At 35.9% G+C, this 27,844-nt stretch overlaps 1 protein-coding gene across 1 annotated transcript; it reads left to right on the top strand.

The window, feature by feature from the left end:
• The first annotated feature begins 529 nt into the window (after positions 1-529).
• Positions 530-27,765, top strand: LOC129002660 (deoxynucleoside triphosphate triphosphohydrolase SAMHD1-like). Its single transcript, XM_054430636.1, has 11 exons — positions 530-657; positions 5,463-5,507; positions 8,674-8,842; positions 9,768-9,954; positions 10,508-10,687; positions 11,591-11,713; positions 13,418-13,557; positions 17,171-17,227; positions 18,084-18,285; positions 24,998-25,215; positions 26,033-27,765. Exons 1-11 carry the CDS (start codon positions 630-632, stop codon positions 26,154-26,156), a joined length of 1,473 nt encoding a protein of 490 aa, XP_054286611.1. The 5' UTR covers positions 530-629; the 3' UTR covers positions 26,157-27,765.
• The last annotated feature ends 79 nt before the right edge of the window (positions 27,766-27,844 follow it).

The following is a 27,844-nucleotide window of genomic DNA, read 5'->3' as shown; positions in this document are numbered from 1 at the left end:
ATACCATTTATTCTTAACTGTACATCTTTAATTAGAATTTTTGGCATTTATAATTTTCTAATAGAGAAAGAATTTAACCTTAATTCGATTTTTTCATTATCAGCAAGTTTGGTTGGTTAGGTTAGGTTATGACAGTAATTGCCGGACGTCTAATCCACGTCCGGTTACCGGACGCGTATCCTCTGCGTTTCCTTTATTACTCAAACTACTGGAACTCAACTCTCAACTCAGACTCACTCAACAACTCAACTCAACAATCAATCAACTCTCAAACCTCAAACTCAACCAGTCAACAAAACAAACCGGACCGGAACCGACTCAACCAAAACCAAACCAACCAACAAACAATCGTATCAATAGATTTTTCAAGTTCCAGTCCAGCTCCAACTCCACTCGGGATTCAGGAGGACCGGACCGGACTCAGCCTCAGCTCGTCGCTCCACTGATCTGTTCGGGGTTCGGTTCGGGACTCGGGTTCGGTTCGGTAATCGGTTCGGTTTCGGTTAGTATGGGAGTGTGTGTATATGGTTTGGTTATGCCAAATTTAAATCAAGACTTTGTTATTAATTAAAACTAGTATTTTATGCAATTTTACTGTGACCTTAGTATTTTATTAAACTGGTGAAGAAATGAACATCAATAATGGCTGTCGTAATGGTAAGGAAATCAAGTTTTCTATGTTTGCCTATTTCGATGTGTGAGGTTAGTTGAAGATAGGCCTAAGTATGCCCATGTCAAGGCACAAGACAAGAAGAGTACCTAGTTCTAAAATATTGTATTTTCTCCCATAATTTCGTGGCCTAGATCAGCCGTTTTGAGAAGGATTCCTTCGGCAAACTAACTTATATTAGGCCTACATATAAGCCTATCTAGGCAAAGGTTGCTTAAAACATAGCCCAAGTTATTGATAGCCTAGGTATGATTTTTTTTGGCAGCCTAACTTATTACATATTTTTTACAATATCCTACAGTTACTTGACAAAATTGACTTTCTTGCACTGATTATAGCACCCAAAGTGGGTAAGTTACAGTTTCTTAACTGGGCTAGATGCTAATATCGATTGAAACTATTGATTCGATAAGTAAGTTAATACAGTCATGCAATTTTTTCACTATCTGCAAGTTTGGTTGGTTAGGTTAAGTTTTGATACCGTAGTTTAATTTAATAATAGATATATTTAAAAATATTGATTATTAATCAATATTTTCAATTCGATAGTTTCAATTGATATTAGCATAGCCCAGTTGAAACTGTACCCCACAAAATAACTTAGCTGATCTGCATTCCTTACTTTCCCATACTCAATTCGTGTGACCCTGGCAATAACTCAGCATTAATTAGCCTAGTGTGCGCACCTTATAAAATCTATTGCTGACTGTTTTGCGGAAAAATACGGACAAGTAACTTAGGTTATTACTGATAGCCTAGTGTCACCCGATAGAGGACACATTACAAACGGAAACGACAGTAAGTATCATTATCATGTACCTGGAGACTAAGTTAGGGGGGGGGGGGGTAAATGCAGCAATAAGTAGTGCGCGAGACTTATAAAATCTATTGCTGGCCGTTTTGCAGAAAAATACGGCCGAGTAAAACATGTACCCAACTTAGATGATATAGGGTAGATAAATTGTGCAACATACTAGGCCTAAATTACAAGGATGAACACGTGCAAAAATTAACAAGACAGTAACATAATACCTACCTACTAAATAACAATATTAGTACTTATAAAATTATTATTAAGAATTAATAAAAAAAAAACAATCAAATAGAGAAAAAAAAACTGTTGTTTGGAGTTAGAATTATAACAGGTCACTGGTTTATATTTCCCTACATGTTAATTGCATTGCAAACGCAGTGGAGAGCGTTTGATTAAATCAGTTCAAAATTAAATTAAAAATACAGTAGGCCTACCTATTTACTGGCAAATCCCCTTTGTGTAGGATGGGCCCACAGCTAGTGTTTTTATCTATTGTTTGTTTAGGTATAAGACTTTAAGAATACCGTACATTATAGGCCTACATGTTTTTATATGGGTACAAAAACATGTAGCTAAGTGTAATAGGCCTAGCTAAATTTGTAGCTGAGTGGTTATAGTGCTTGCCTAACAATCAAAAAAGTTGTGGGATCGATCCTGAGAAAAGTCAGTACGGTAGTATTTTAGTGGCTCAAAACTGGACCCAGCTGTTCCTGATCATTGGGCCTTTGATGAATTATCTTGGATAATTAAACAGCTGATCTTAGTCAGTAAAAAAGCTACCTATATAGATCATCTCACCCCATTCTATGTCATCCTTCACTCATATTTGGGTTAAAGCCCATGGCGCCCCACCTCAATGATTGAATGATAACTTCTAATACATTTGGAATAATTTTGTCATTTTGTTAACTAATTTCAACTGTTTTCCCCTTTTTAAACCTAATCAAATTTTCTAAGTTTTGTTCATGGGAAATAAAATCTTTGAACCAAAAACAAATCTATGACCACTTTCACATTTTATTTTTTAGTTTATCTATTTATTAAATGCATCAAGTTATACTATTTGTCATGCACAGAAGTAGGTTACTTTGAATACCAAATAAACTGTGGTACAAATTTGGGGACTCTACCTGTAATTCTTTCCAAGTTATTCAAAAGTTTGTTTTAAAACACGAAAAAAAATAATTCACAGGAATCAGTGTTAATTTACAAAATCTATCTTGGCCTAATTCAAATTCATAGGTACTTCACAACTCCCCAACTCCATTTACAGTAGGCCTACATCACTTGATTGTGAGATGTGGAATCTCTAATGCTTATAAATTATTGCAGTAATAATTCAGTAATTATATATACAGTAATGAGCATGCCTGTATTCAGGTTTTGCTGACAAGGAAAGCTGCATGTAATAAATAAAGCTTACTATAGCTGTGAAAGTTTGGCTCTTTGCCAGCTTATTATTGCATCCCAACATTCCTGACACAACTTTGTGTGTGTTTGCTTCTCACTGCTTGTGCATCTTATTGCAGTTCTAGATTATCACTTTGCTTTTATTACTTTTGAGATAGTTTGTACTAATACATTGTAAGTATGTGCAAGTGTGTAAATTAGTTGGCAGTTGTACTGTTTATAAATAGACTGCAACAATGGCTTTGATAATGTAAATTTGGAAAGAATTAGCCTAAGTCATTTAAGTGTCTGTCAAAGTTTGTAGAGACTGTGTACGTGTTCATATAAACTATAGACTGTAGATTATCTCGAAAGTCGATAATGTTGTTTAACCTCTTATGTGTGAAATGTTTTTATTAATGCTATAATGCAATTTCAGTTAGATACCAAATACATTATTGATTAACATAGGTACTTTGTTGGTTCTTTTATTATTAGTATACATGTACCTAAATATAATCATGTAGCCTAATTACATCATACAATACTTCTTGACATATATTTACATTTTGCACTATAAAAATAAACAAGAAGATAAAGATGTAAGAAGATAAATCAGTTTTGCTGCTCTAATAAAAATTAAGGGTTTTGCTACAAATTTACTGAATTTTCTCATATAAGTAGGGCAGTGGCCTAGAAAAAATAAAGATAAAATGGAGAAATAGAATCCAGTTTGGTTATTATTCTTTTTTTAATACTACTTGTATTTTGATTTCAATTTAAAATAAAAATTTTTGAAATAAAATAAAGAAGTACCTAAAAAACTCATTTTATAAAACAGTTACTAACTTTTACAAGGTACGGTAGTAAAACTATTTCACAAAAATATAAGGACCAGGTTTTATCAATAGTGTCTAAAAGACCCATGCATTTCCTGTGTCATGATTATCACCAGCGCCCACATAATTACACGGTTCATGCACATGACACTGTTTGCTCAATACCTATCAGTTTTTGGCTTGTTATATAGACCTACTAACCCTACACCTCAATTGGCCCATTCACTCATGGACCCAGGTAGAAAGATCCAATACTTGTTTTATTAGTTGTATTTTATTTAAAAAATATATTGCTAACCATCTTTTTACATTTTTAATAATTTGTATTTTAGGCCTAAACTTAAACAGAATCACACATTTTACCACAACTCTCAATTGGGTTTGTTTCTCATGTTTTAGCTGCAATTGCATTTTGTTTGAACAATTTTGTAAAATTAGTCTGTGGGTTGTCTTTAGGTTCTTCTATGTTAAATTTTTTTTTGCTATTTCCATATACAATTAGTCAGAGTTCTCTACCACTGTTACGACGTAGTTGTTGTAGCCTCTACTTAAGTTTAACTTCATAAATAAATTTTTCAAAATTAAATTGATTTTCCAGATTTTATTTTTTTTCTCTTACACTTTAGATGACAAACATGGCTGTCTGTTAGAGTGTTCTGTTAACGTTTGCTAAACTCTAGTTTTTTTTTTGTAGGCTTATTGTGAACATTTTCTATTACTTAAACAACTTCCATGTGATGGTTCGTCAGATAAGCTGCTTTACTAATCAGTTAACCAGAGTTATGATCGATCGTGTTGTACCTAGTTACAATATGTAAATCTCTTCTACAGTATTTATAATCCTTTAAAATAAACTTATTACTGGAAATAAATTTTGACAAATACCATCTGTTTTGAATTAATTTTTACGTTTTGTCATGGAATACTTTCTGGCTAAGTACATTCCTGCAGTTGGTTTACTAAGTGTAAATGACCTTGACCTACTATTATAAACAACAAAGCTAAGAACTGCTTCCTGTTGTTGTTATGGTGGTAACAAGGAAGCTGACACATCATTACTGTGTTGTGACTTCTCAACACTGTCACTTGGGTATCTTTGTAAATCACTCAGTGACATCTTATCACATATAGGAGAACAGAGTAATTTCAGGTAATTTAAGGTAATATAATTCTAGATTTTACTTAAAGAAGTTTTAAGTAGGCTATGTAATTGTAATAATGCTCTAACACAATCTACATTGTTAAGGATTGTCTGGTTGTATTTTTATTTGGTTTCCTTGATTTTAGTAATTACTTGTTTTTGTTTGGTTTTGAATTTTGAAATTAACCTAAAATTTATTTTTGATTTTTTACTGCCACTTATGTATTTTAAGACCTGAGGCAAGGCAAGTAACCTGCAGCCAATTAGACTCGTGTAAACAGGAAGAAGTTTTTCTTCTGATTTGTTTTGTTGTTAGCTTTGTTTTTAAATTAGGGCCTATACATCATTAGTAGCGCCATAAATTTTAGCTCATCACCAGATAATATAGCAGAGTAGTTGATTGGTTGTAGCGTTTGTCTAGTAATCGTGATGTTGTTGATTTGAAGGTGGGCTTTAAACAAATTATCGCGACTAATGAAACAGTTGGCTTTTGACCCAAAACATCTCCTCCTTCCTATATTTGCATTCAATTTATTTTCATACACCGTTGTATTTCCATCTTTAAGATTTAGTAATTTATTTGTTACTCAATATTACACTTTGTTTCAGGAGATCTTCTCCGGGAGGTTTGCTCCAGTGCTATGGAAGCAACAGGTAAACTAACATTCTTTTAGCGAATTTCCCATATAGGGAATAAGCTATTACCGTAGTACTCATGGTAAGACCTGGACCCGAGACAGATTTTTTTTTTCGTTTTGAGGTCCCTAAAGGTCAAATACACCATCCGTTCAAATTCATATACAGGGTGTTCATTTGAAAACTTTCCATATCTGTTGTGTGCAAAGGTAAGGCTTTTAACACTTGTTTGTTCTCATTTCCCCCTAATTTGGACATGCCAAATCCAATAAAATTATTTTCAATTTTGAAAAATGCCCCAAAAGGGCCCAATTTGGGGGGTAGGGGTGCTTTTTGAGAAATTTTCAAATGTAAACATGGGTTGTGTGATACATCAATTTAAAGGTCTAATCACCCCGATCATTTTGGTGTAAAAAAAGGTTAATTATCTTTAACCGTATTTACAGGGTGGGTCAAAACGTTTTAAAAAAGGACTTTGAAGTTAAGTACCGTATTACCCTAACTACTGAACGGAACAGCGCCAAATTTATTTCCAAGCTTATTCTTGAGCTACTCTTTAAGATAACTTGTAGTAAGGGCATTTTCCAAGTTATTTTCTAATTTTTAAAAAATCTCAAATTTTAAGAATAAAAGAAAGCTGAAAACTCAAAATTCTTAAATAGCAAGGTATAACAAATTTCATACCACGTGAAAGGTCCTTTTTTAACAAACATTTTACGTATTTAAGTTTTCTTTCTATCTCTTACCGTTTAAAAATTGCAGTGGAAAAACATAATTTTCCATGGTAAAATTATAACTAGTTTTCTAATAAAACACATTGCACTTTGTTCAACGATGTAGTAGGATTCATAACAAATTGATCGACTACTTTTACGTGTGTCAGAATTCATCTTGGACCCTTCATCCTGTTCTTTTCTCATTGGTAGCTGAGCCAGTTTCAGAAAACTTCCTAACTAAATCATTTACAGCCATATGACTCAAGGTTATACCTGGATATCTATTGTTAAACACTTTGCAGTTATCCTGGAACACTTTTGTTATGACCAATAAGTAAAATAAAGTATATTTTTTTAAGTTTACACCATATTTGATTAGGTACTACAGGAAATGGTACTTTTGAAATTAGTACTACCATTGACTAGTCAATGGTACTACAGAAAGCGGCCCACGCTTGGGTTTTTCTCATCAGCTATAAAACTTGTTTCTCACAAAGTAAAACGTAATGACTTGTTTGCCTATCTGCCTAAAAATAATTATGAATTGTTTCCTTCAGTTATTGCACCATTTAATGTGTCTAGAGACGAATTTTGGCTGTTTTATTAGAAAACTAGTTACAATTTTACCACAGAAAATTATGTTTTTCTACTGCAATTTTTAAACGGTAAGAGATAGAAAGAAAACTTAAATACGTAAAATGTTTGTTAAAAAAGGACCTTTCACGTGGTATGACATTTGTTATACCTTGCTATTTAAGAATTTTGAGTTTTCAGCTATCTTTTATTTATAAAATTTGAGATTTTTTAAAAATTAGAAAATAACTTGGAAAATGCCCTTACTACAAGTTATCTTAAAGAGTAGCTCAAGAATAAGCTTGGAAAGAAATTTGGCGCTGTTCCGTTCAGTAGTTAGGGTAATACGGTACTTAACTTCAAAGTCCTTTTTTAAAACGTTTTGTCCCACCCTGTAAATACGGTTAAAGATAATTAACCTTTTTTTGCACCAAAATGATCGGGGTGATTAGACCTTTAAATTGATGTATCACACAACCCATGTTTACATTTGAAAATTTCTCAAAAAGCACCCCTACCCCCCAAATTGGGCCCTTTTGGGGCATTTTTCAAAATTGAAAATAATTTTATTGGATTTGGCATGTCCAAATTAGGGGGAAATGAGAACAAACAAGTGTTAAAAGCCTTACCTTTGCACACAACAGATATGGAAAGTTTTCAAATGAACACCCTGTATATATATATATATGTGTCCGTTAGCGCGATAACTGGAGCAAAAATGATCCGATTTTGATGAAATTTGGTACAAACGTGTGAACCTACGTTTATTCGAACGAGTTCGCGAACCAGCATGATCGGACCATGGGAACGGGGGTTTATGGGGGCTTTTATGGGGTAAAAATGGGTTTTTCCCATTTTTGACCCAAAAAACATAAAATTTTGCAATTTCTTTTGAAACTATTTTGTAGAGCTTAAGAAAACAAATAATTTAGTATATTGAAGCGTTATAATGCGCCTAATGGTTACGGAGAAAATTCCAAAAAATTGTAAATTTAAAATTCCCATGTTATTCTTATGGAGAATAAGTAAACTGTTGTAGTTTGCTTGTTTATAAACATATTTTGCCCAAATTTGGAAAATGTTTTAAATTTATTTCTTACTAACTATTAACATTTTACATAAAAAACACTTTTACCCTCCCTGTTGCAGCAAACCTAAGTAACTTATGTTTTAAACTGATTCTATTTAAATAGGGAATAAATGTGATATTTTTAAGGAGACATTTTAGTGTAAATCCATTCAGGGAAATGGAAATTCGCTTAGTCTGCAGGTTTGCTACGGCGGGGGTATTTATTTTGTTAAACAATTACCTCTTGAATCTATTCATGATACTTGTCAAAATAAATCTCCTATAAACATATGTACCTACACATATACATAACCTTGCCACTCTCTTGTTGGCTGTGAGCCGACATCGGTTGTTTCCCACTCGTAACACAAATGTCGGCTTTAAAAAAATTCTATTTTTTAAATTAAATTTTTTATTATTTATTGTAATAAATAATGGTAGGCTTGTAATAGATTAAACCTATGGCATGGGCCCTTAAAATACAAGTGGAAAGGGCTAAGCATAAGTACCTACCGGTAATACATTTCTTATTTTCTCTCACTTCAAGGCCAGCCAGTACATTCTAGTACGATATGGTCACTGTTCATAAACTTTGCGTACTATGCAATTAATTAAACATTCGGAAATGGGTGTTGATTATAATCATCATCACTTTAACAATGATTTGCATAATTTTCCGCATTATCCGACCTTTCCATTTATACGATCTTGTCATTGGCTTAGGTAGAATAATCGAATCTCTTCTGTATGAAAATTGAATAATTGAGATTTCCTTGAAGAGAAGAGACAAAGGTAAGAGGATGTACTGTACTATGTTGTGTTGTAGGTTACAAAGTGTTCAACGACAGTGTGCACGGTCACATCACTCTACACCCGCTGCTGGTGCGAGTGGTCGACACTCCGCAGTTCCAGCGTCTACGCAACATCAAACAGCTGGGACCTGCCAACTACGTGTTCCCCGGTGCTAGTAATTGCCGCTACGAACATTCACTCGGGTATGTAGGTACCCCTGTCTCACTAAGTCTTCCTATGAAACTGTACTAACAAATTAACATTGGACCCTACCAATATCGTATTGTAGTAGATTTTCTTTGCATTTTTAATGTTTGTTAAGCTATAAAGTAGTGCTTTAAATTTATTAGCATGAATTAAATGGTTGTTCCTTAACATAGCAAATTCTCCATTTAGTAAGCTATTACCGTACTGTAAGTCTCATAGTAAGACCTTGCCCCGGGAACAATTTACTTTTTCATGTTGATGTCTCCAGAGACCAAAAACATCATCCGCTCAAAATATATGTTGGTTAAGGCAACTACTTGAATAAACATCATCCAATTCTGATCAAATTTGGTATAAAATGTGTTAACAGTAGGCCTACCTACATTTATTTGAACAAGTTCGTGAACCAGCATGCTCGAACTACATGGTAATTAGGTGGTATGAATGGTATGAACCCATTTTTACCACCGAAACATAAACTTTTGCAATTTCTTTCCAAACTAGATTGTAGAGCTTAATATAAAATCAAACAATTTAGTGCATTAAAGGGTTGTTGTATGCCTTACAGTTACAGTGAAAATGCAATAAAAATGTAAATTAAAAATCCCTATGTTAATCTTATGAAGAAAAATAAGTAAAAAGAAACACTTTTTGTTCAAACTTTTATATATGTATGTAAAATTATATAATGTAAATGATAGAAATCTTTTTGTATTTTATTTCAATAGATTATCGCAATGCAAATGACGTGTACGAGAATTGTGGACAGTCAGAGTAGCCTATTGCCTCGCACCAAATTATAGATTAATCTCCAAAACAGATGTAATCCTAATAAATTAACGATTACAGTTGAGTGTAAGCAGTGTGTAGTTTGACAGCAATTTTCCACACTAAACAATGAAGATGAATTTGATGTTGCAGCACCTGCTACCTAGCTGGTCAGATGGTAGAGAAGTTGCTGGAGAGAGAGCACAGGAGTAGGACAGCAGAGGAAAGACAAAGGTTGACGCTGTGTGTTCAGTTGGCTGCCTTGTGTCATGACCTGGGCCATGGACCGTTCTCTCACACGTGGGAACAAGTCACCCAACGGTGGGGCGACCCCTGGAAGGTAGGTTTGTAAAGTGCCGCAATCGTTCTCATAACTGATCATTTGAGCCTTTTGAAATGGTGACCATACAAAGTAAACTGTATTTTAAGCCAAGTATGAATGGATATGACTAGATGAGTAACTCTGAGCCAAGTATGGGTCAACTTCAATTTTCCTCATATTATCGTTGATTGTTTCTGTTGGTTAGTAGTTGGAAAATTGAATAATATTTTGCCGAAGAGCTGGTATTTAGAGCAGACGACATCGGAATATAAAACACCACCTGATTGGCCGTTTGGCTGAATTTATTTTCAAAAGGAAATACTCTGAATACAAAGAAAGTACGTTTTCAACGGTCATTCCACCTTTGTCTATCAACAAACTGAACCTGTGGATCCAAACACAGATTCTCACATAGACGACTATTAAAGTTCAACATTAATTCTCTTTACCTGTACCATATTAATATCAAATTCATTTAGCATTTTCTTTATAATCCTAGAGGTTGGTTAACAGTTTTAATAATGTATCTTTATTAGATTGGTTTGTTATTTACTACATTTTTTTGTATCAGCATGAAGAAGCATCAATCAAGATGTTTGATTCACTGGTAGAATCAAATGATCTGGTTGGGATATTTTCTGATCATGGCCTCAAACAGCTTGAACGAAGAATCATCAAGGAGTTGATCATGGGAGGTCCCCCAGATGGCAATCCTCCTCTTCTTGGACCTGAGGACAACTTTTTGTATCAAGTGAGTTGTAATTTTGAAACATATGAATGTTCTGAATACATTTAAATAAAAATTTAAGTTGTAAGTATGTGTAGTACCATAGACAAAAAGAATTAAACATAGACCGTCAGCTGTGCTGCGGTTACCATAGGTTCTGGCGCACACCGCTTGGAGCACCACGGTAGTTACGGCGTACGCGCTACGTAAACTACAGCGGTGTGCGCCGGAACCTATGGTAACCATGGCAACCGCAGCACGGCTGGTAGTCTATATATAATTCTTTTTGTCTATGGTAGTACTTAGTGGTTAGCAGATTGGACATAAGTGTGAAAGTGTGGGTTTAGTGCTATTCCCATAAATATAAGGGTCTCCTCTATACCCTCTCCCTTGGATTGCCGTTTATGTTATTAACTCTATTTTTGTAGAATAAACTGTGTTTCCAAAATTATTCCAAAATTAATAAAGTCTCAGAGCAAAAAAACAAAACATGGTGTTTTTAATTTGCTAGTGGCTATACTGGAATGTATGAGCAACGGTGTCTTTGTTATTTTTAAGTATACATGTCACTTTTATGGTCAGCTGATAGGAATGGTTTAGTGATGTCAGTCTTCTCTCCTACTGCTCCCACATCTGGCCTAGTCTTTACCCAGCGATAGCAGCGCACCTAGATTCTGGTTTAGACTAGCAGATTCAAGCGCACAATTTTTTATGGCTCAGTGTGAGTTCTGGGTATTTTATTCTGTCTTCATACGCATGTGGCAATCTAGACTATCAAAATCTTAACCAAGCAGTAAGCACATCCAAACAAGAGGGGTTCTACTGTTATTGTATGTCAGTTTTAGTTTATCAACAGTTTTTAGTTAACAGCTTTATCTTTGCTGTCTCTAGAATCTTAAGTGAAATCTGACCCATGACTTGTGCTAGATAGTGTCTAACAGAGAGACGGGAATCGATGTGGACAAGTGGGACTACTTTTTGAGAGACGGACTTCATCTCAATCTTAGCATCACCTTCAACTACCGTAGGCTGCTGGAGTTCTGCACTGTTGTAAGTAAATTTGTTATTTATTTGTCTACTAGCAGAGTACCCGTCCTTCGTACAGGGTTGGAATATAAGTATAAAATGCTTATTGCAGTTATACTCAAGCTTTGCGATTGCAATGGGCGGAGGACACAGTTTGATAAAATTTGTTTTTTTAAATTTACAGTATTCTATAGTATTACACATCTACCATAGCCATAATGTTCTACCATTTTACCTAAACAATAGAGAAAAATAAATTATCAATTCGCAAAATATCACAAATTATTCATGAAATGAAAAACATATACATAACTGTAAACAATCCTACTTTGACAGTTCTCATTGCGAATCACAGTTTTTTGTTGCTGCTTAGTTCAAATTAGCTGTTTTCATAAATGCAAAAAAAATATAGTGCTACACCCTGTTGATAAATCTTATAACTTTTTAATGCTTTTCCATATCATAGAACCAACTTTTTTAGTTGAAACAGCTGACTAAATTCTTTAATTCCCTTTAAATATGAATACTCATAAGGTTAACATGGGGAATTACAGAGCCACTGGGGCGGAGCCCGAAAGGATTTTTGAGATAAGAATATGCCTATATGTTAATCGGGAATGTAAGCTATCATCATGCCAAATTTCAGCCCAATCCGTCCAGTGGTTTATGCGTGATTGAACTTCAAACAAACAAACAAACACACAAACTTTCACATTTATAATATTAGTAAGATTGGTTTTAGCTCATTAAATATGTTACAGTGGATGGAAATATTTTATCTCTAGCTCATCTAAATCAAAACATTGTTCTCTAAAAAAAATTTTGTAAGCTCAAAAAGTTGGTGTGGTTATATTTTAGTTTTCTGTCAACCGATCCTTTAACCCTTTGTGTGCTGTCGCGTCTCGCTCAGAGACATTGCTGTAACTTGAGTGCCAAGCGTCTGGTAATGAGAATGCCGAGCGCCTCGTAACAAGATGGCCGAGATTGCATGAAAAATGCCAGCTTCGAATGGAAATCACTTTTTTTTATAGAATCATATTTCAATAAAACTGGCTGTGGTTCACACCAAAGGCAGCTGAAGGAGGTCGAAAAATGTGGTCACCCAATAAAAACCGATTACACATCAACCAATACAAGATTGCTTTACACTTCTAGTTAGTTCCGTTTGTATATGCTTCAATAAATATTGGTTGTTTGCGATTTGTTTTGTTTTAACTGCAGGTTATAGTTGTAAATAATTGTGAGATACATTTCAAACCTTTTAAAATAGACAAAACATATTGGTTTTTATTTTACTGATGGTTATGCATAGGGTATAAGCTATTACTATAAGTCTCATGGTAAGACCTGGACTCGATACTGATTTACTTTTTGTTTTGATGTGCCCAGGAGGCCAAAATAACAGCCGTTCAAATTCATATTAAATATATGTCCGTTAGCACGCTAACTCCAGCAGGAATTATCCAATTTTGTCGAAATGTGACAAAAAAGACGATCCTGCAAGCTCACAGGATGGAGCTCTAAATTAGCAAATGTAGTTTGAGCTGAGCTTTTGCGATTGCCCAGAACAGATCAGCAAAGATAGTGTGATTCAAAAGTTCACCCTCTGCCGAGTTTTCAGACTAGACTTTACGTTTAATAAAAGTAAAGGTTTGATGTCTGGTCAGTTAAAAAGCTAAATGTCCATGATAATTCTTATCAATAGTGATCAGTTAATAATATTTGTAGGTGACACTTCCCAGCGATGGTAGAACACACATTGCGTTCAGAGATAAAGAGATAACGAACCTATACAACATGTTCCGAACACGCTCGGCCCTCCATCACACTGCGTACAAACACCGGGTAGTGCTCAACGTTGAACTTATGTAAGTATTATTGGGATCACTTCAGCCTTAACTGTAGGGGTATGTGGGTTTGTACGTAAGTACGTAAATTAAAGTTTCCAAAAAGTTGCAGTCACTGCTGAGCAACACCAGAACCTGTGTTCTTTTTTTCCTCATTACTATTCTATCCACTCCCCTACCCTACCTAGGTGAAGATGTTTTTGTTGTCCCAGGACGTTAGGCACAAGCCCGGCGTAAGTCGGATGCTTATAGGGTGGCTAGGAGGTATCTTCGTCGAGCCATCAATCGGAGTAAACGCAGTTGCTGGGATAAATTAAGGGACGATGTTGATTCCAACCCGTGGGGCCTGGGTTACAAACTTGTAACCAAGAAACTTGGAACCCGCTCTCCACCTTCCGTCATGGACAGGGTCACTATGGAGAGGATAGTCGAGTCCCTTTTCCCGGCTCACTCGTTGCACCCACTGCGGGATTATGGAAGGGTGGACGACGTCCCACTTTTCAGCCCTGAAGAGCTGGTGGCGGCCGTCATATCCCTGAAGAACAACAAGGCTCCTGGTCCCGATGGGGTGCCCGGTGAAGTCCTCAAGAAGGTTTTGACTACCAACCCCTTGATCCTTTTGAGCATGTATAACGCCTGCCTGGTCGAAGGGGTTTTCCCCTTGTGCTGGAAGACAGCTAGGCTTGTGCTTGTTGGGAAGGGCAAGGGAGACCCAGATCTGCCATCCTCTTACAGACCTCTGTGTATGTTGGATACGGCTGGCAAAGTCCTCGAGAAATTGATCCGTTCCCGGCTAAATTCAGCCGTTGTCGCTGCGGGAGACCTCTCCCCTCGTCAGTATGGATTCAGGATGGGGCGATCAACGATTGATGCGATTGAGGAGGTGAAGCAAGCCGTGATGAGAGCTGAGGATTTTACCCACTACTCTCGCAGGGTTGTGCTGCTCGTAACGCTCGATGTGCGAAATGCATTTAATTCAGCGAGGTGGTGCGATATGCTGGATGCTCTGGAGAACACCTTCCACGTGCCGGCATACCTCATGCGCATCATAGAGGATTATCTCCGGTTTCGCCTCCTAACGTATGACACTGCGGAGGGCCCGCGGACGATGAGTGTCACTTCTGGTGCTGCCCAAGGTTCCATACTCGGCCCAGACCTCTGGAACGTCGCTTATGACAGCCTTCTGAGGTCTGAAATGCCTGAGGAAACAGTCTTGGTTGGGTACGCAGACGACGTTGCAGCTTTGATAGCTGCACGTAGCGTTGAGCTGGCTCAGCTAAAGCTAAACCGAGTTATAAGTACCATAAACGCATGGATGGCAGACCACGGTCTCTCGCTTGCTCTGAGCAAAACCGAGATCGTGATTTTGACAAAAAAACGGATTGACACCATCGTGCCGTTGAGGGTGGGAGCCGTCGAGGTTCAAACTGTTCGTTCTGCCAAGTATCTTGGGGTCATGGTAGACAGCAAGCTTAGCTGGCGGGATCAGATCTTCCGTACAGCGGACAAGGCCGCTAGGGTGGTTTCTTCTCTTAGCCGGTTGATGGCCAATGTCGGAGGGCCTCGGTCCAGTCGTAGAAGGCTGTTAATGTCTTCGGTCCAGTCCGTACTCTTGTACGGTGCGGAGGTGTGGGCAGACGCACTAAATAAGGAGGCATACAGGATGTGGCTCGCCCGAGTGCAGCGTCAGGCAGCACTGAGGGTAGCATCTGCCTACCGAACAGTGTCCGAGCCCGCCGTCCTGGTGATTGCTGGAGTCATCCCCGTCAAACTTTTGGCGGCAGAGAGAAAGGCAATTTACCGGCGCCGTGGGGAGGACGAGGCACGAACAGAGGAACGCACCCGCACCTACCAGCTGTGGCAGGAGGGCTGGGAACAGGAGACACGGGGACTCTGGACCAGGCGACTGATACAGCAAGTCCAACCTTGGGTTGATCGGCGGTACGGAGAGGTGGACTTCTACCTCACCCAATTTCTGACGGGACACGGCTTTTTCCGGTCGTACCTGTTCAGGATGGGCAAAGCCGTGTCACCCGACTGCATATACTGCCCAGGCATTCTCGATGACGTGGAACATACATTTTTCCGCTGCCAGCGCTGGGAAAGGCCCCGCCTGGAGGCTCAACAATTAATAGGACTGCTGTCAGTGGACACGGTCATACCGATTATGACGGAGGGTGAGGACAATTGGACCTGTGTGTCACATTATATCCAGGGTATTCTCCGCGCCAAGAAGATCGACCTTGACCGGGATGCGGTTGTAGGTCATTAAGAATCGAAATGCCAGAAACGGTGCGAGCCCTGAGGGCTTAGGTCACATGTTGGCCTGACTTGAAGTAATGTGACAAACAATTCCAGGTCTGTGTCCAACAGAGTAGAGGGGGTTTTTTAGTGAGTAGTCTGACAATTTTCAGGAGCCTCACACTACAGGCTGGCTACCTGTGTGCGTAAAAGCATTTTCCCTCCTCTCCCTAAAAAAAAAAAAAAAAAAATATCAACATTATAAACTCGGTAGTATATTTATAGTTTTCATTATACAATTTGTCTTCATCTGTGCCATAAACTAAATCTTAGTCTAAGGTAATTTTAAAACCAACTATTTCCATTTTGTGGTTATACAGTAGACCCCCTCTTAACCGACCTCGTATTAACCGATAATCGGATTATCCGCCTTCGATCTTAAAATAATACAGTTTGTTTTAACCGACCTTGCTTTGAGAGCAGCTCGGTTTAACCGCCGCTTTCTAGGAATCTCGGAATTTCCGCTCCCACGCTGGGCGATGAGAACTGAACTATACGCTTATCCCCACAGGATATGACTAACAATAAGTTATTTTGTGTTGATTACAAAAAATATAGCATAGCCTATTGTCAGTTTGTCATCATTGTTCGTAGCTCAAGCACATCTGATCTGATTTGTTATCTGTGCGGCAAATTTATAACATCATAAAGTGCGTTACGATTTTGAGAACTGATTATCTTATCGCCGGAGTAAACAAACAACGCAACTTGTAGGGAAGGGGGGTTAACAACTCCAAGGTCAAGATAGTTTTTGTGCCTCGAGCCTCCAGTGAGAGGCTATAAAAAAACGTCCTTTCTTGTAACAAAATGGTCGCTTGTATCTTTAATGACGACAAAAGGTTCTTTACTGTATTACGATGTATTTGGAAAGCATTAATACATTAGTAGTAAAGTTATTAAAATAGGAATTTTATTGACTCTTGCCTAGTATTATAATATATTCACTATGAAAGTAGGCCTATTTGACTTAACTGTGTTTTGTATTTATTTGTGACTTTTCTATCAAAATGAAAAAGGAAATAAGAGTAGTTTATTTAATAAATAATGCAAGTATGACTTCAAAATAATGATTATATAATTCCAAAAGAATAGCACTTCATTGTGTTCTGATTTTAGGGATTGCCCATTTTATCCGACCTTTTGAGTTATCCGACCTAGGTCCGGTCCCATTATGGTCGGTTAAGAGGGGGTCTACTGTATTTCCATTTCTTGAACTTCATTGGCCAAATTTGTTTCACGGTTTTTCTATTGGTTGTCAAATCTGATTTTATGTTAAATATCTATTTAAAATGAAGTATCTATATCTAACTAACTAACTAAGGTATATTTTCAGGACTGTTGATGGATTCGTTGCAGCTGGTGAAGCAGGCTACAAGATCAACAATTCAGAGTAAGTAGCTGTCCAACAATAATCAGCTGTTGGACCAGTGCATTGATTTAAAACATTCAGGTTCTTAGGAAATTTAATGCAATATAAATTTAAAAAATATTTTCATAAAATAATTTTAAAAACTATTTACAAAACAATTCATTCATGATAGATACATTGAACAAAAGTTAAGTGTTAACTCTAATAATAGACGCACAAACCTTTCAACATTATTACAGAATAATGACCTACGCCAAAACTCTCACCGAGCTTCTGATATCGACTACACCAAAGTATTGGTACGCTGTCACTGGTGGCGACTTATGCACATTGGAGAAACCCGTTTCATGAAACCGGTTTTAGCAAACTTAACAGATAGATTATATTAACATGGAGCTGTGCACACTGCGTTGGATAAAATTGTAATTTCATAGGTTTCTTACAACTGGGTTGTATGAAATCCAAAAAACTTATTTCGTATAGGCTTCAGTGTTTCTAGTGGTGTTATGTACTTGGATGTGTTATTGTTATGTTTTTCTTAGAGGTAACCTGCAGTTGGTATCTTTCTTTGTTATTAGTGGGCTAAGTAATTCCACCAAACGTTCAAAAAAAGACTTTGACGAAGAATTCATTGGTCTACCCAACCACCTATTTCAAACGGTATATGAGCGTCAGCTTTTTCTCAAGTCAGGATCATATTTTGTTAACAACTAAATCCCATGATTAATTACTGCTGTGTCCTGCTTAAAACTATCATAATTTTTTAAAGGGTATTTTACAACTGTAATGTTTAGTAAATTTTATCAAACAGGATTGTGAAAATATTACTAAATATCCTAAAACTTCTATTTTGTTGATCATCTTTGTGTTTTTACAGAATACTACTGAAGGATGCGCACAAAAGGCCAGAGTCTTTATGTGAAATGACTGATCACCTTTTCTTTGACATTCTCTACACCAGAGATCCAAAGTTGAGTTCAGCTCAAACAACTTTTAAAAGGATTTTTCAGAGAAAACTCTACAAATTTGTTGAGAAAATCAACATTCAAATTCAAGGTGGAACTGTGAAAGAGAGACAGGTCTGTCCAATTTTTACAAGTTAGTGTCTTTGAACTTAGATTAACAACTATAGTTCGGCCGCTTAGAAAACGACCTGCGCGCTAATGCTAAACCAATGCTGGAGGAGGTCGCTTTCTAAGCGGCCGAACTATAGCTTGATCTTTACATCACATTGCCAAGTTAAAAGTCAAGTTACAGCTGATTATACCAAAAGTAGTTGAATTGATTCATATATGGAGTGAGCTGGTATAAATAAGACTATTTTTTTTCTTTACACACATATGCAACTGATAAAACTGGATATTCTTTTTTTTTCATCAGCTACCATGGTATAATCCATCTTAGTGAGGAAATAGTTATTTGTGTATCTAGTGTGCAAAGTGGAACTTTGCTGCACATGAGAGAAATGTTTATAGGTCAGGCACTTTGCATTTTCGTTACAGATTAATTTTTCCTACAGCTACTATAAAGCATATAAATAATTAGTCTTTCAAACGGTATACAACTCGTTTTTAGGCTATGTCAAATCCAAGCGTTGAACGAAATGGGAAACGCTGCACCAGCTGATCGTAGTCGTAGTATCTTTAAGTTTTGCTAACTTATTTTCAAAATGAGTGCGGCAAAAGTAAGTAAATGCAGCAATTAGTTACTTTGTGATCAGTGCAAGGCAGCCCGCTTTGTCTGGTAACTGTAGGAATAATATATTTATCAAGTACAACAACTCATCTGTATGTGCTGATTGAGTTTTGTTGTTAAATAAATCAAGAGACTGCAATCTCCTAACAAAATACAATGTAGCGTAGCTATACATTTAATATATAACACAAATTAAATGCCTGTAATAGTGTTATAATGAATACTGTTTAAAATTAAAATTTTAATTTTGGGTTAAAATGCAGTTACCAGACAAAGTGGGCTGCCTTGCACTGATCACAAAGTAACTAATTGCTGCATTTACTTAATTTTGCCGCACTCATTTTGAAAATAAGTTAGCAAAACTTAAAGATACTACGACTACGATCAGCTGCTGCAGCGTTTCCCATTTCGTTCAACCAATAGCCAAAAGCATTATTTTCAACCTTTCTCTATTATTTTTTGTTAAAGTTATTTTAACGGTATTATAAACATTTACAGTAGAGCGTCGGTTTTCCAAAGCGTGATCATCTGAAACGTTGCAGGAGAGAATCAAAACCAATAAAAGACATGTAAACCTGTAAAAATATATTTTAATCTTATCAGTCAATGTTAAATCATGTATCTAATTTTTACTGTCATTCACCGATTATCGGAATAAATTAGATATCCGAACCCCCCAATCCCCAATTGTTATATACTGTATAATCGACTCTCTACTCTATTGCAGTAGCAAACCAACAGAAATAAGTTGACATACTGTTTTAGAGATTGATCATTTAGTTAGCTGTTATTTCTTTGTATTATTTTAAAAAAGTTGTTAAACTTTAAATTTTTTTTCTAATTTTTTGTCTTAGTCCTCCTGTTCTAATTTAATAACAACTTTTATTTTGGCTAATTATTGAGCGGAGCGAGCGAAGCTCTTTGGGATCAACTTCAATGCAAACAATATAACACCATCACTCAATAACGGCTGAACACATTTCAGCCAAACTTAACAAGACTACTTCTAGACTAATAATGAGATGGTTTGTAAACAAACAAATTTCAATTAGATAATGCTAATGCAATTTAAAACGAACTTAAAATTTCAAATTTTTAACATTAGGCTTATGGGGCTAAAGTAGCTATGACAGTTTTTTTGTTTACAAGAAAATTGTAAACAAGAGAATCATAAGGTATTTCTGAACTTTCTATACTTTTCTTTTAAACGTTTTTAAACCATTCCTATGATTTTAATAAACAAGAAAATGCCGTTAAAACATTTTTTTAAGGCGCGGAATTCACTGAAAATCGAGAAAATATACGGAACTACTTTCTCAATGCGCGGACCATAAACAAGGAGCGGAGGGATACGGACCAATGACTACTTTCTTGGGAACCTATTTCTTGTGTTGCCAGCTGATTAGAAACATCCAATGTTAGAAATCAGGATTTAATAAGCGATATATCGAACCGCAACGAAATCGATATTTAATCCGATAATACATCACAGATTATATTATGTTGAATTACATCGACGGTGCAGTAAGTTATTACACTTATTAATAAAACGCAGATTGAACACTGATCTAATTTAGGCATGTGGGGAAGGTAGGTCGGGGTTTATGAGTATTCGTGACTACATTAAGTGTTTTGAAGTAAGGTTAGATTAGGGAGGTAAAGTGTAGGTTATAGGTAGGTGATCGAGTTGTTTATTTGTGTTGCACCATATAATTTTTATCTTTTGGAATAGTTGGTTAAACGGGGAAACGATTTCAAAAATGTTTGCATATGGTCTTAACAAATTATCTACTGTATTCTAGCATTGACTTTATATGATTCTAGCAAATTACTACATAAAAACCAAAAGAAAAGAACATTTGGATTTGGACCTTTGCCCATAGCAAAACTAAAATATAATTTATGAAATGTGAAAAGTTGTACATCATTAAATGCTATTCTGTAATATTAATAATTGTTCGGCAAATCCTCATTTTAATGGCTCGGCTGAAAATGGAATCTGCATTTTGTGAAACAGTAATTTCGTAACAATTCAGTAATTTCAAATGTTGATAACAGTAGCCTATCCCATATAAATACTGTTATTTGATTGCCAAGCCACGTTGCCATACATACGTCCAGTTACAACCGTAATAATAAGTAAATAATCAATTACCTGTGCTTATAGAAGTACACACTTTTAACCACGGATAATTTTCTAGGCCTGTCCCCAGAAGTAGGCTACTAATTTCTAATTATATTATCTACATTGTATATTTAAGGCATGTCTTCCCTTCTTATTATTATTCTGTTTTCACTTAAATCAGCTGAGTGCGATGTTTACTTAAATTACTTATGTTTAGGCCTACATTTCAGCCATCTTATTTTATTTTTCAATAAATTAGTCTTTTTGCAGTTTTTACACATTGAAATACATGATTGATAATTCAGTTCATTTTAGTCTTTTAAAAGTGTTTTACATTTGAGTCTTGCGTTGAAATAGCCCTACATTTTTCGTAGGCCTATGTTTTATCTTTGACTATCAATACAACTAGACATTCCATCCCCATGTTAAATTTATAGCCAGCTTTTTCATCAAAATCTTCTGTATCCAATGTCAATATTTTTATTAAGGCCAGTATTAAAATGCCGTCTCTAAATCGTTCCAATAATGGTAGAAGACCTACATTCCAGTTACATTACAATCAAATCAAGAATACTTGGTATTAACAATAATAAATTATTTTCAGCAAAGAAAGCTGAGTTTAACCGATTGCAAGGGTTGAAATGAAGACCAATGTTTATGTTGCACAGTTGAATTTAAATGTCAAATTTCCCCTCCTGATGTTATACTTTAATACTCGTTTTTTAAATAGTTACTGTTTTCTTATACTTAAATACTTTAACCAATTTGTAAGGGTGAAAAATGAAGACCAATGTTTTTGTTGTAGGCTACAGTTGAATTTGAATGTTAAATTTCCTTTCTCTTTTTTATACTTTAATGCCCTTTTTGGATGTTAATAACAGATTCCAACTACTGTAATATTTTCCTGGTCAAAACTACCATCGTGCACTTCTGGAAGAGGTGTCTGAATAACAAGATGTACAGTGGAACTTGGATAATTCGAACCTCAAGGGACCAGCTAAAAACTTCGAATTATCCAAAAATTCGAATTAAATAAGTTCTTATAACCAGGGCCGTAAACAATAAAAACACGTTTTAAATTCAAACTATTAACTTTATTGATACTATTTGAACATTAATTTATTGAATAATGCCTATTACAGTAATAGTATACAATAAAAATAACTTGCAATCGCTCAAACGACAACGAAATTATGTACAAAACTAAAATTAACTAACCTTAAAATGTCCTCAGCAATAGCTGAACTGCACGCAAACTTCACACGATTACCAATAGTCCAAAGCAAAATATTAAGCAAAATAGGCCCTATACAGGACAACAGGACAGAAATAGAAAAATATCGGCCAAAGAGAACTAAAAGTTTGGAGACCGTATTGACTGATTGTTAAACAAAAAACATATCAAATCTAATTTATTGTTTTACAAAAAAAGAAGAGATTTTGGCTTGTTTCTTTGAGTTTAATCTCTCGGCCATGATAAATGATTCTAAAACATCTAATGATTTAAACTGTACATCACCGACATCATTTCTGCTCTCCACAAATCGCCGAATTTCTCTCAGGTAGGTCATGGCGTCGGCTGCATTCGGTACTGGCGTTTCTTCTTCATCGGCCGGTGACCCGACGATCTCGTCCCCCGATCCATCGTCATTTTGTTCCTCGGTGTCGAGGACTTCTGCTACGATGTCGGCGTCAGTTAATTCACCGCACACAGCGACATTTTCGTCTACATTAAGAAAGTCCTCGTACAAGATGGTTTGATTGGGTGCCACATCCTCCCAGCCGTCGATTGGTAGAGTTTCGTCCGTTACAGTTTCTTCGGCGCTTTCTTCGTCGGTTTTAACAAAACCTGCCTTTTTGAAGCAGTTTTTTATTGTTTCCGGCTTCACTTTGTCCCACGCTTGTTTGCACATTCGCGATGCTTCTAAAATGTCCAGCTTTATTTTGAGGGCGTTTCCTTCCCCGGACAGGATATTCTCGACCAACAAACCCCTGTAAAAGTGTTTCAAGTTTTTTATGATCCCTTGATCCATGGGCTGGACAACAGAGGTCATGTTGGCTGGGAAAAAAACCACTTTGACATTTTCCATGACAGGTATGGTGTTGTGTGCCGTGCAATTGTCAATGAAAAGGAGAACCTGTCGATTTTCTTTAACAAACTGTTTGTCCAACTTCATTAGCCACTTCGCAAAAAGGTCACTTGTCATCCAAGCCTTAGAACTGCTTACATATTCTACTGGCTTAGACTTGACATTTTTAAAGCAACGAGGATTGGCCGATTTTCCAATCATCAACAAAGGCAGCTTTTGCGAACCATCCATATTAGCACCAACCAATAGCGTGATTCTCTCCTTGCTTAATTTCCCCCCGTGGCACTTTTCGTCCTTAAATGCAAGTGTTTTATCGGGCGTGCATTTGAAAAAAAGACCGGTTTCGTCAACGTTAAAAATATTTCTCGGGTCTCTGTCCTGGATCATCTCTTCCAGATCGTTCTTCCACTGATTAGCTTCCTGCAGGTTCACCGCCCCACTTTCACCACACACTGCCTTAAACAAAATTTTATTGCGCTCCTTAAAACCATCCAGCCACCCAGTGCTAGCTTTAAAGTTTTGCTTCCCTAATTCTTTAGCAAATTGCTCAGCCTTGATTCTAATCAAAGGACCGCTCACAGGAACTTTCTTGTCTCTGGTCTGCTTGAACCATTTAAGCACACAATTGTCGACATCCGGATTTCCTGGCTCTCGCGATCGTTTCCTGTCTTTATCAAATTCCTCTGCACTGCTGAGAATTTTATGTTTATTTTTTAAGTAAGTTGATAAGGTGTTGGGTGGAATTCCAAAGTCTTTCGCGATTTCAGATTTTTTCTTGACTCCTTTTTCCACTTCTTTGATCACAGCGACTTTTTCAGCTAATGTCAAAGTTTTATAAGACCCTGGTTTTTTCGATGAGGTTGATGCCATGATCACTACACAGTTACACTCACTAAAAGTTAATGTATACAGTAGTGCAGTACGGTACGTTAAAACTACAGTACTGTACACGTAATCACTTGAAACTAAAAGTCTAAGACAACAGCAAAACTACGTTAGGTAACGGCCTTCACGCAAACCGATACAGACCACGCACAATGCGACACTGAAAAGAGGTCAGTGGTGGTGGGTGGGAGAGGAGAAAGGGGAAGGGAGTGTAGGGTACAATGACCTGTAGGGCGGTGGCGGGAGGGGAGGTATGAGTCATCAGACTAAACGCAGGCGCGCGAGGGCTGGCACTTGTTCTAACGCAAACATTTCGTCAAATGTGGCTTGGAATATGTTTTTTATTTATTATTTTTGAATATATTTAGAGTAATAATTTAATGATTTGGCACTTAAAAATTCGAATTATCCAAAATAAAATTCGAATTATCCACGTTATTTTAGCATTGTTTTAATACAAAATGCTAGGGACCACGGGAAAAATTCGAATTAAAGAAGATTTCGAATTAAAGAAGTTCGAATTATCCAGGTTCCACTGTAGTAAAAACAAATTTGAATTATTATAATTTTATAATCAATAAAACAAGCATTAATACATCTATTGACTTTTTTACATTTAGTTACTTATACAAATATCAAATCACGTTTGTTCCGCTCAACTGGCTTTCACCTCTCTGAAAGCAACCCTAGTTTAATTTTGTTATTCTATTAATACACTACACCAACATGTGATTACGACACATCAATAGTAAGGCTTGCTATTGCTAAGACTTGTTGATGTAAACTGGAAATATAATTATTACATATTTTTGACTAAACAAAATGGTTCTTGATATTTGTTGACCTAAAAGTTCATTTACCAAATCTGAGAATTTGAGAGTGATAGAAAACAAATCAAAGCTATAGAATATGTTTATTTTTTAAGTGGTCAGTATTACAAAAACCCTTTATTGTTAAAATCTCTTTATTTAATTTATTTCCTGTATGTTCTTTTAGAGTTGTGTCAAAGAAAAGAAAGCCGAATTAATCAAGAAACTAGCAGATAGTTGTCCTAATTATGAATTTGGAATTGGCGAGTTTTACCTGGACTTAGACTGCCACAATGATCCTGTGTCCAAAGTACACTTTTACACAAAACTGAGGGACTCCAATGCGATTAAAATAGAAGCCTACCAGAAAATCAGGGATTTGTTAGATCCGTTCCCATTTCAACTGTAAGTATAAAGAATTACCATTAATATGTACTAATTGTTGAGAGGATCTAGTGCTAGTTCTGGATTTTTCTATTTTACTATCCTATCTTTTCCAATAGACACTAATATGATTCTAATTGATGTTAGTGGCTGTCAAGATCCAAGCAGCAGATGATTAGTATACCAATCAGCTGTTGTGCAGGCTGGTGACTCCTTCCTTACAAGTCGTCCAATGTTTTTCGTATTAACTCAATTTGCTTTCAACAAACAGGTGAAAAGTCTGTTCTACTAGACAGACAGTTGTTCCCCTGATCTAGACATTATACACATAGGGCCGCATTATAAAAGAACACTACTTTTTACTTTCTGAACCACCCATGAAAAGTCCCAGCTCTTTTTGTTCGCTTATCCAGCCACAAGGTGTTCAGAGCAACCATTTTGAGTGGAAAGTAAATGTTAAACAGACTCTATCTTGGCCCATGATTTTATGATATGGATCTCCTTTGTGTAATTCAACAGAAAAGCTGGTCAAACATTGTTGCTTCTGAGAAGTTGGCAGTCAGTCCCTAACCTCATTCTCGACCAGGGTGACTAGGCATTCAGAAGTGTCAAATCATTCATTGTTCCCATTTACGTCTTGAAGGCAAGCCGATCCCAGACAAATTTTTTGAGTTGAGTTTAACTCACTTTATTTGGAGCCTGTTATTGTAAATAGTAGATGCAGACCCTTTTTCCCTTCATCCAATTTTTGTCATTTTATAGAGGGTCCATGCAGTTATGTATATATTAAAAATATTTTGTATATATTTTGTTTAATACTTGGTCTTGGGCTGTACAGGACCAGAGAACCCACAGCTGTGCTGTCAGTGTTCTGTAAGACAGAAAACGTCACTGACGAAGACCTCGCAGACGCCAAGACAATGATACTAAGTGTAGGCCTATCCACCAACACACAACCTTAGTTACCAATGCAGGTGGTACAACCTCAAAGAATTTTATTTATTTAATAAAAATAAGTAAACATATTTTAGAAATATATTTAATTTGTTAATACATGGTGATAGTAGTTATTTATTTTATGTGGTATTTTTGTAGTAATTGCTTGTTTTGTAACTCCCTAGTCGTATTGAATTACTCCTACTACTCGAACACTGTTTTCGAAATGTTTTATTTTTAGGCCCTGCCCTACAAAGTTAAAGCTGCTCATAAAATGAGAAATGCAGGTTAATTTTAAATGTGCTTATTACCTATAGAGATGTTTATTTATATTTGCTTGGAGATCTAATTATTTAGAAAGCAAACAAAATATTTATTAGACCTACAATTTTTTTTTTTTTATCAAATTGTGACTTAAACAATTTTGTAGGTCCAAAAATGTGCGGTTTTTGGATTTTTTTGAAGAAAAAGATAATGTTAGCTTAATTTATTAGTTGAAAAGTATCTTTTGAAGTTCGTAATCTTTGAAAATTATTGTTTTTAAATGGCAAGTCCAAAAATATATTTTGGTAATTACAGGTTAATATACGTATTAAGATCTGACAAGATGTGATTTAGAATTGAATCCAACCTTGGTGTATTTTTAGTTCTCAAAGTATATTTTTAGTGTGTGCTCTTAAGGAGCATTATTTATTGAACACATTTAACGATGTGAGACACATATTTATAAATTAAACTAATTAGCATAATTAGTAATGATATTTTTTTACCAATCAGTAGTGTGATATCTAGTTGAGAGTACCAAATATAGATATTCTAGTAAATGTTTGAATATTGTGATTGTTGCTTTAACCATTTTTGGTTTATGTTAGTATTTTGTTTCTGTTTGATATCTTGCAAGTAGCATGAATGTTAAATTTTTATTTATCCATTGCATAGGATTACTAGTTCTAGATGGTTTGCAATCATTTGATTTGGATAAAACAAAAAATTGAGCCATTACAATATACAAGAACGACCTGCACTGATAATCTTACTAAAGAGCATCGTCAGGTTGCAAACCCCTGAAATCCCTGCTTAGGTTTTACAGTTTGTTGTAGCACTGACTGAACCACAAACTTTCTAATGTACTGCATTTTACAAAAATTTGCATAAATTTTGTTTACATTGGTCAGTTGAACATATTTTTAAATTTTTTTCTGTCCAGCTACATTAAAGCTCAATTTTGAAATTTGGTTTGACTCATTTAAAGAAAACTAAAACTTGAGTTCAGGGTCGAGTGCCAGTTGCCTAAAATCTTTGTCAAGGGTCATTTTACAGCCTGAGGCATGACAGTGTGAGTGCCGCCAAGTAGCAATGACCAGTTCCATGGTGCGGCCGTATGGGGGTGGAAAGATCGACCGGGTTGTTCTTCCTGATTTTAAAAATGTAATTTATTTTAATTCCGTCAACATACTTAATCAACTGTACTTAAATACCAGTAACCTGCTCTCAAGCATTTACTTAATGAAAGATAAAAGAGTGATTTGACTATTCTTGATTTTTTTCATTTGCAAACTGTGGATATTTTTATTTAATATGTTCACAATGTCACAACAAAATCAATAAATAAAAAAAAAATATCTTAAGTAAGAAGTGGATCCTATTATAAAATTATGTATAGAACATGATACACTCTGAATTTGTATACCAACTTTGAATGTTTGACAAATAA

Source organism: Macrosteles quadrilineatus, unplaced genomic scaffold (genome assembly GCF_028750875.1).
Source record: "Macrosteles quadrilineatus isolate MER2022 unplaced genomic scaffold, UCM_ALF_1.0 Scaffold_9__3_contigs__length_116548681, whole genome shotgun sequence".
NCBI lineage: Eukaryota > Metazoa > Arthropoda > Insecta > Hemiptera > Cicadellidae > Macrosteles > Macrosteles quadrilineatus.
The sequence above is the reverse complement of the archived record's forward strand: the minus strand, read 5'-3'. Positions and strand labels throughout refer to the sequence as shown.

What these genes read in the sequence shown, in the direction of transcription:
- LOC129002660 (XM_054430636.1), top strand. Translation starts at nt 630, where the DNA reads ATGAACATCAATAATGGCTGTCGTAATG. An exon ending in AGGACAACTTTTTGTATCAA is followed by an intron (nt 10,688 to 11,590) that starts GTGAGTTGTAAT and finishes GACTTGTGCTAG; the next exon opens with ATAGTGTCTAACAGAGAGAC. An exon ending in TACAAGATCAACAATTCAGA is followed by an intron (nt 17,228 to 18,083) that starts GTAAGTAGCTGT and finishes GTGTTTTTACAG; the next exon opens with AATACTACTGAAGGATGCGC.